This window comes from Ciona intestinalis, unplaced genomic scaffold (genome assembly GCF_000224145.3).
Source record: "Ciona intestinalis unplaced genomic scaffold, KH HT000119.2, whole genome shotgun sequence".
In the NCBI taxonomy this organism is placed as follows: Eukaryota; Metazoa; Chordata; class Ascidiacea; order Phlebobranchia; family Cionidae; genus Ciona; species Ciona intestinalis.
The window spans coordinates 326,900-336,519 of record NW_004190441.2 but is presented as its reverse complement, the minus strand read 5'-3'; the positions used below and the strand labels follow the sequence as shown (position 1 = coordinate 336,519).

The following is a 9,620-nucleotide window of genomic DNA, read 5'->3' as shown; positions in this document are numbered from 1 at the left end:
AGTAACGTTCTATAAAACAACCCACAAGGAACCACTGGGTTGGAGCAATTACCGTTAAATGTATGCCCAATGACACATACACCTAGTAGCAGCGTGGCCGTGGAGTCTCGAATCAGCAAGCTGTAGTGTTAAGGCGATTTCACGCAAAACGTTTCCTACCATGCAAAGCCACATTGTGTATGAAACTAAACACTTCTTACCTGGAGTTTGTTCACTGACTGAAATGACATAAACACAAGTTGTTTTGGAAACGTTATTTTCGTTGTCACATCATGCGCGTCCTCAGGTCCAGTGTTGCGCAACTTAATTCGAAGTCTGGCTGCTGTCCTATACTTTATTTCTATCTTTGATGTTGGGTTTCTGCAATTGTGTAACACTGGTTAGAAAAAGACTTGGAAAATATATTGATATTATAAATCTGGTGCCATGGGTACGGGTTCAAGGCTCCACACTGCTACTATTAGTCCGGCGCTTTGGCATAGTGTTAACGCGCCTGCCTGTAACCCAGAGGTAATGGGTTCAAGGCGCGACGCTGCTACCATTATGGGCGTATGTGTCCTTGGGGCAAGACACTAAACGACAATTGCTCCAACCCAGTGTCACTAATGGGTTGTCCAAATTATCAGCCATACATAAAATGATAAAATAAAAAAATCCCCAAAAAATATTCACCCATGAAGTAACATACATGGTAACTGGTAAGCTGGCACGAGGTGCTAAACCCGTGTGATAACGACTGTTGTTTTCCAACCACGCGAGGATAAAGTAAGTTACATTCATTCATTCACACCATATTATTCAAACTACAAAGCTAGGAATATATATATAATGCAGAATGCTTCTTTTAAACATCAGGTTTTGAGACCAAGAGCAAAAAAGTTGGGTCTCGGCACGGCGTATGTGCACGGTGTGAAACACGCAACGGGAAACTTTGTAATTATAATGGACGCAGATTTGTCCCATCATGTAAGTGCTTACACATAAAGTTTGATGATTTTACTCATATATGTATATGTATTATGACAAAAACTTTTGTAAATACTAAAATTTGGATTTTATTTGAATGGGAGACTGATGATGTCATTTTAATAAATCGTTTTCATGATGCTTCATAAATATTTTAAGTTTATTAAACGTCAAACGATATACTGGTAGTTGCGGGACAATTTGAATCAAGACTGCGATAAATTTATTTTGCTTTGTTATCTTAATTTATCATTTACTTATCTAAGTTCTTACTTTAGAAATCAAGTCTACATAATTACCATTATGAAACTCAATATAATATTTTTTTTCAGCCGAAGTTCATCCCACAATACATTAAGTAAGTTTATACATGTTGGTTACTAATATAATACTCTACTGAATTAAGTTCACATATAAGCATATGAATCCTAACTCTATGCAGACCAACGACCAGCCATTTAAACCCAATTGTTTGTAGTTGTGCCAATATATTTAATGAGTCAGAAAAATCCTTCAACTAAAATTTTGACCATCCAAACTAAACCTTTAAATTAACAAGTTACTACAACTTTAAATTAACAAGTTTCTACAACTTTAAATTAACAAGATACTACAACGACCCCCATTTTGCTGCTAATTTCCTCTTTTTCTGCTAAAAGTTTCTTTGTTAAAGTTTTATTTTCATATTCTGTGTTGCATTTCACTTAATGTTAAAGAGGCATACCAACAAAAAATGATAATCTGTTTATGGATAGAGATCCCCAAATGCAACCTAAAAGTACCATCAAAGTTTCCCAAAACGATACGGCTTTAAAAAAAATCGCCCTAAAAAACCTGCTGGAGGAAAAAGAGAATTTATGTATTTTAAAACTTGGATGGTAGCTTTAGGTCATATTTGAGCATATCTATCAATACACAAACTTTGATTTTCGTTGGTATGCTCCTTTAATATGTTGAAGCACTACAGTAGTATAACGTCGGTCATTTTGCGGCTGGTTTTGTTTCCATCCTTGTTCCAATTTAGATAGTAGATAAGTCACATTTATTTATGTTGTAATATCTAAATGGAAAGTTTTTTTTATACTGAACTGAAACTTGAAAGTTTTTTTTATACTGTATGGCATTTCACTTTTATTATGTTGTTATTATGTTAAAAGAAAATCAGAAAAGCTGCTGATTCTGTTTTTTTGTTAATTCAGATAAATAGCATATTATTTATTCTTTGTTAATAATTATGTTGAATTATGTTTTAGGAAACAGGAAGAGCTTGATTGCGACATAGTGACGGGGACGAGGTACGAGGGGGAGGGGGGGGTTTATGGGTGGGATTGGAAACGCAAGCTTGTGAGGTGGGTACTGGGGTTGCGGTTGTAGGGGTGGGGTTTAGGGGGTTGGGGTGGTATAGTTGGGTGAATGTAACTTAATTATCCTTGCATGGACGGAACAAGGCGTTATAACACAGGTGTTAAACGGGCACAAGGTGTATGAAACGGAACACCCATGTTATAACAACTGTCGTTGCCCCGACATGCGAGGATAAACAAGTTACATACGTGGTAACTCGTAAGCCGGCACGAGGTGTATGAAACAGAACACCCGTGTTATAACGACTGTTGTTGCCCCGCCATGCGAGGATAAATAAGTTACATACGTGGTAATTCGTAAGCGAGCACGAGGTGTATGAAACAGAAAACCAGTGTTATAACGACTGTCGTTGCCCCGCCATGCGAGGATAAATAAGTTACATTCTTTCATTCCTGCAGATTTGCGCTAAAAAGGTGTAACAGTAAAAACCGTTACATTACTGTTGAATCAAACACACATTTTATCCTATTTTTCAATCCTTCCTAAAACAAAACTAGAAAATTCAGAGACAAATCTAACATCATATATATTTTATTTTTCAGTCGCACGGCAAACTTTGTCACCCAAGTTCTCCTCCGACCTGGTGTGTCGGACCTGACTGGCTCATTCAGATTGTACAGGAAGGACGTGCTTAAGCAGTTGGTTGGTTTGTGTGTTTCCAAGGGCTATGTTTTCCAGATGGAAATGATGGTTCGGGCAAGACAGCTCAATCTTTCAATCGCTGAGGTGGGGGTTAAATTATGCCTTGAATTTATGAACAGTAAGATTTTTTTATAAATGTTTACCTTTTTTTATATATATATATTTTTTTTTATGAAGTTTAGGGTGACACTGCTAAAAAATAGTTACAGTAATAGTTGTTTAGTGTAAAATTACTGTTTGTATTGGTAGGTGTCACCTTGTATTGAATTTTTTCTAAAATGGGGTAACACTTCTAAAATGTAGTTCCACACCTAACAGCAGGGTAAATGCTGTTTAAAGTTTAAAACTAGAGTGCTAAACCATATAATGTCAACAATGTTTCAAAACTAGGTGGGGGCGCGCTTAATGTTACGCCTGTGTTGTGGTGCAAGTACAAGTTACAGATACTACAAGAATCAAAGTCACATCATGGGTGACATGTTACCCCAAGAAATATTACACGCTACCCCAATAACACTACACCCGTACGTGCATTGTTGATAACTAATGTTGTTTTTACTCAAGGTTCCCATTTCCTTCGTAGATCGATTTTATGGAGAATCAAAATTGGGGGGAAACGAAATCTTTCGGTTTCTGAGCGGGCTTCTATATTTATTCGCTACAACATAGCTATAATAGTGACTTGCACTTAACTATTAATCGCTGTCGCATCATAAATGGCAATACCTATTTCGTATTTTAGGAATAATACGTTGGGGTAAGATGGGACATGTTTTTGTTCTGTTTTATCGTCCCATTTGGTAGTAAACAAAGAATATTTACATAATAATAAAACCTCATTTTTATAATTCTTAAAAAATGTTATTAAATGTTAAAAACACGATTAGAAAATGTGTGAATTATGTGCCAACGGTTTCCATCTTGCCCCACAATTCTATTATCAAGATATAAGTAAATATTGTTGTTTACATAAAACAACTGATTACCTGCTGTTTTACGTTTCTTATTCATAAAAATGATAAAAATATTTTCGCCCATAAATGTAGTAGGGTGGGGGAAAATGGGACACCTTTAGCACATATTCAAAAATCCTGATCGTGTTTTGACGACGGTCTATGGGAGTCCTGAAGATACGGTTTTATAATTCTTTGAATGTTCTTTGTTTACTAGTAAATAAAACAAGAAAATAGGATATAAAGCTGTCCCATCTTCGCCCACCATACCATATGTTGTTATATGCCATATAGTATGTATTGCATGTGTATACAGCTGCAACCTTAACACACACAGTGGCATGCAATATGGGAGGTCTTTTAGAATATAAATCTGTTTTTTATGCGACAAACTTAACATAAATTTTATTTTATCGAGTAAGCAAACAAAGATTAAACCATATATTAAAACAACGAAGAGAAATAATTGGCAGCAAAACGTTGTTAATAATACGCTAGGTGTAAACGTGTTAAGTAAAAGCGTGGCTGTTTAACCTGCAGTATATACGTCGTGGCAAAGTGGTTAGCGCGCCTGCCTGTAACCCAGAGGTAACGAGTTCAAGGCTCTAAGGTGCAACCATTGTGGGCGTATGTGTCCTTGGGCAAGACACTTAACAACAAAAATTCACCCACAGAGTAGCGTGCTTGGCAACTTGTAAGCTGGCACGAGGTGTATGGAACAGAACACCGTGTTTAACGACTGTTGTTGCCCCGCCATGTGAGGATAAATAAGTTAAATTCATAGCGACCAACAACGTTTATGTTATTGTGTCCAGCATACAAAACAAAACATTGTTGCATCCGTTCAAGAACATTCAGCTTTTCCTGTCAAAATAATAACTTTCGTTTCGTCAACATGTTATGACGCATAATGCGCCAAACAAAAGCATTTTTTTAAAACAAAAATACGAAACAAGTAACTTTCGAAACATAAAAAAGACTTTCTAAAAGTAAAAACATAAATTATCAGTCGTCGAACCATCTAGTCACCATGAATGTACGTTTGCTTCAACTTTGTTTCGGGTTGCTTTGCTTGGTGGGGATTTGCTTTACTTCGCTCTACGTCTATATAGTGCGATTAAGATACAGTTTGTACGCCGTGAGGACGAAACGAGCTGTGGAACCGAATACTACAATAGTAAGTTGGGATTAATTAAATACTAGAAGCTGTTAATTTGTGTGAATAAATGTCTTTATTTTATCTCTGCGGCCACGATAACGAAGGTATGAGTAGTTTGCACGGGAAGCAACGGTATATTGACAATCGTTATAACACGTTACGACAAATACAATGCGCATCCCCTTTTACAATCTAAACATAGTAGGATGGGGAAAGATGGGACATCTTTAGCACATAATATCCAAATAAAAAGGTGTCCTATTCCCCCCATACTGTATATATCTATCCCCATTTAAAACCTAAACATTTTGCATCCAATTTAAAGGTTTCATTGTTAAGAAATAAGTTACATTCAAGGGCGACCAACAATGTTATTGTGTCCAGCATACAAAACCAAACATTGTTGCATCCGTTCAAGAACATTCAGCTTTTCCTGTCAAAATAATAACTTTCGTTTCGTCAACATGTTATGATGAATAATGCGCCAAACAAAACAAAACAACTTTTTTCGAAACAAAAAATCCTGCAGGAAAATATCGTTTGTTTTGTTAACATGCTGCTATGACTAATATTAAAAAAACTTTCTAAAAGTAAAAACGTAAATCATCAGTCGTCGAACCAACTATAGTCGCCATGAATGTACGTTTGCTTCAACTTTGTTTTGGGTTGCTTTGCTTGGTGGGGATTTGCTTTAAACTCTATGTTTATATTGTACGAGCTAGATATGGTTTATACGTCAGCATGGGGACGGAAGCTGTGAAACCGGATGCTACAATAGTAAGTGGGGACTAGTTCATGAAATATCAGCTGTTAATTTGTGTGGATGAATGTCTTATCTCATCTCTTCGGTCACGATGAAGCAATTAGTTGATTAAGTTAGCTCAAAGGATTGTGGTGGGTTTGCTACCACTAGGTGTCGCTCAGGAATTGTTCCGCTTCGATTGTTACGGCGTGCAAGTCTTCTTGTCGCAGTAGGTGGAACGCTACCCTTGGTCTCGTAGGGTCTAATTCCAATTGTTCTGTTGGAATATCTGGCCTTGATTATAAGGACGACTGGGCCAGTATTGCGTCTGTGTTGCAATGGCTCGAAAGTATCTGATTATATCTTTATTGTTGATTCGCATTCGACGATATATATAAGTTGCAGCGGTGGGCATGACTACTTATTCAGTATGCATATTCCTTATTCTTATCTACATAGAATTATAAAATAACACAGTTAATTTGTATAAGTGAAACATATGGCTTAACTACGATATCTCCAAATAAGGTGTTAGCTTCGCTCAACTTCATATCTATACAACAGTGTATAAACCATGCGACAATGCAGTAATTACATGCTTCCGGTTTCACAAGATACGAATGAATCAGCCAAATAGGTCGACTTGTGTATGAACGAGAACCAAGTATAGATATAGTGTTGTTTCATAGGAATTCTACAATGGATATTAAAAATTATGAGACAAGAAATGTCTCCAAGGGTAACGAAGGTCTGAGTAATTAACACGGTGCTTGAGTAACGTTTAAACGACAGTCGTTAAAACACGCCTATGGATAAAACGTAAGTATAAAACTTCAAAAATAAAGTTTTAATCAGAAAAAAGTGTGCGTAAAGTTACGACACATGTATACAATGCGCATCCGCTTTAAAAGCTAAATATGTTTATTCTGATTTAAAGGTTTCATTGGTTGCTGTGAAGAAATGTGGTTCTGAGACGATCAAGATGATGTTATTAGCTCACCCTGGTATTCATAGAATCACTGGCACCGATTTCCCCCACGCTTGTTCAAACCCGGACGAACTTTCACAATATTTAAGGTAAAACTATACATAATTTATTTATCTCTTTGAAAACAATAATAATATCCTTATTAAAAATATAGTAGGGTGGGCCAAAGTAGGACAGCTTTTTTAGTCTTCTTTTTACGGGTGCCCATTTAATGATAAATGTTACAGTGTCATTTTAACATATATTTTCACAGTCAAACAATGCGCGTGTCGATTACAGTTCATTTTAGCTTATTTTTCTATATGTTACTTAATCAACAGAAACAACTAATTAGCGTAAAACTTTAAATAGGAAAACAGCAAACGAGTTTCCCGATAAACGAGCGATTGTAATCGGAGACAACGAGTGTTTCAACATGCCGCATGCTCTCAATGGTTTAGGTCGCTACAGACCAAGCAAGGTTATTGTTCTAATATGCAATCCTGTTAAAAGAACGTTTTCAGATTATCACCACATACTGCAGAACAATAAGGTAACTTGAATGAAAGTAACTTGTTTATCCTCGCGAAGCTGGAAAGTGACAGTCGTTATAACACGGGTGTTCTGTTTCATACACCTCGTGCCCGCTTAATTACGTTGCCACGTATGTAACTTTGCGGGTGATTGTTTTTCTATTTCTCCAAATTTATAGCATCGTTCAACCATTTCTATTTCTGGCCCCTAAAAACACAGTTGTTGCTACTTATAAATAAATAAAGTAAGTTTCGGGTAAGATGGGACATGTTTTCATTCTCTTTTATCTTCCCATTTGATAGTAAACAAAGAATATTTACACTAATAAATAACCACATCTTTACGACTCCAAAAGCGCGTTTGTAATTGTTAAAACACGATCAGGAAATATTGGTTATTATGTGCTAACAGTATCCATCTTACCCGACAGTACTATTTAGTAGAGTGGGAAATGGGACATCTTTTCATTCCATTTTCTCGTTTGATTTGGTAGTAAACAAAGAAATATAAAACTGTATACCCAACGACTCCCATAAATCGTTGTTAATTGTTTAAAACGCGATCAGAAAGTTTAAGATATTATGTGCTATAGGTGTCCCATCTTACCCCACTGTCTTATACATAACATCAACATGTTTCTGTAGGAATACATAAGTGGCGACTTCGATACGATGGTGAATAGCGCGGTTTCAAAGTTCAAATCAAGGAAGTCTGACGTGGATTTTGGGAAAGACATCAATTCGCTTGTGTTCCGTCGTGTGTTAAATGAAACATTTGTGACCAGAAGTATCTATTTATACGGGTTAAAAGATTTCTATGATTTATATCCTCGTGATGACGTGCTTGTTGTGACCGGGGAGGACGTCATAACCTCACCAGCCGTTGTGATGAACAAAATTCAATCGTTTTTAGACTTACAACAAGTTATAACAGCGAACGACTTTGTAAAGCTTCCATCGACTGGATTTTACTGCCTTGTCGAAAACGCGACATGCCCCCACCCGCCCTGCGCTACAGCCAACATCATAAGGAGATATTGTCCGTCAAGCAAGAAGAGCCTAACGACTGTGCGAGGAAAACCAGTACCCAGTCCAACGGCCGTAACAAAATTGAAAGCGTTTTTTCGCCCCTTTAACGAGGAGCTGTTTGATCTGCTAGGTTACAGGTTCATGTGGTAAACGGGCTGGCGATTTAGGTTATGTATGTATATTATTTTACCCTCGCGTGGCCGTGCAACAACAGTCGTTATAACACGGGTGTTCTGTGTCATACACCTCGTGCTCGCTTACAAGTTACCACGTAGGTAACTTTGTGGTGATTGTTGTTTTTTTTTCGTTTTATATTTTGTAAAGTAGGCTATATGGCTAACAATTTGTACAACTCATTGATGAAAACTGGGTTGGAGCAATTGCCGTTAAGTGTCTTGTCCAAGGACACATACGTCCACAATGGTAGCAGCGTCAAGCCTTGGACCACAAATTTGGCCTAAAAATAGTCCACATGCGTGCTAACTTTTCTGTCACGGGGCAGGTCATTTATTCGGATACGAAATTTGTTGCTACGACTCTAAGAAAGCGTGGGTAAATGTAGAGTTACCTTTTCACGCCACAATATTCAAATGATTTAGTTAATAACTGTAACTATTACACACGCGTGACGCGTATTAACTATTATACACGTTTTCTTGTTCGTGGAAGTCATGTCATTCCGCCATCATGCGTCTATTTATATAACTCAAACACGCTATATACAACTTTTAAGTGTATGTGACGTCACAGTGTATTGGTACGCTCACAAACAAGTTGTTCGTGGGGGGGGGGTAACATGACTTTTATTTATCCCTTCGAATACAGTAATACTAATACAGATACAATTTATTAAAACAACGAAACGACGGGAAACATCACTAAAATAATAGGAGTTAAAATATACTACGGATAAAAACTACCTGAAGTAAATTGACGAATAAAAGCGTGGCTACTAAACCCAATAAACACCTTGGATATTTACTACTATACGTAAAATATCATTGCTGTTTTGTTTTTCAAGATTACATACGTTTTGAATAAATGTAACTTATTTATCCTGGCATGGCGGGGCAACAACAGTCGTTATAACATGGGGGTTCTGTTTCATACACCTCGTGCCCGCTTGCAAGTTACCACGTATGTAACTTTGTGGGTGACTTTAAACGACCGGTAAATGGCTTGGCCGATTTGGTGTTGAGTTTGCAACAGAATCGAAACTATACAAACTGGTGTTGGTTCGTTCAAACATCGGAAACATTCTTGC

At 37.0% G+C, this 9,620-nt stretch overlaps 2 protein-coding genes across 3 annotated transcripts in view; both read left to right on the top strand.

The window, feature by feature from the left end:
• The window catches only part of LOC100180591 (dolichol-phosphate mannosyltransferase subunit 1), a 4,993-nt gene extending 614 nt beyond the window's left edge, over nucleotides 1-4,379 (top strand). The window contains exons 3-7 of one of the 2 annotated variants that reach the window (XM_002131455.4): nucleotides 856-966; nucleotides 1,299-1,324; nucleotides 2,220-2,315; nucleotides 2,874-3,057; nucleotides 3,538-4,379. In XM_002131455.4, coding sequence (XP_002131491.1) covers nucleotides 856-966; nucleotides 1,299-1,324; nucleotides 2,220-2,315; nucleotides 2,874-3,057; nucleotides 3,538-3,642 — 522 coding nt within the window. In that variant the 3' untranslated portion in view covers nucleotides 3,643-4,379. Of the gene's footprint in view, nucleotides 1-855; nucleotides 967-1,298; nucleotides 1,325-2,219; nucleotides 2,316-2,873; nucleotides 3,092-3,537 lie in introns of both variants that reach the window. The other variant, XM_026838834.1, reaches the window with a different exon arrangement.
• Nucleotides 4,380-4,651: 272 nt separating this feature from the next.
• Nucleotides 4,652-8,506, top strand: LOC101242373 (heparan sulfate glucosamine 3-O-sulfotransferase 4-like). Its single transcript, XM_026838839.1, has 4 exons — nucleotides 4,652-5,103; nucleotides 6,765-6,904; nucleotides 7,167-7,347; nucleotides 7,973-8,506. Exons 1-4 carry the CDS (start codon nucleotides 4,957-4,959, stop codon nucleotides 8,504-8,506), a joined length of 1,002 nt encoding a protein of 333 aa, XP_026694640.1. The 5' UTR covers nucleotides 4,652-4,956.
• The last annotated feature ends 1,114 nt before the right edge of the window (nucleotides 8,507-9,620 follow it).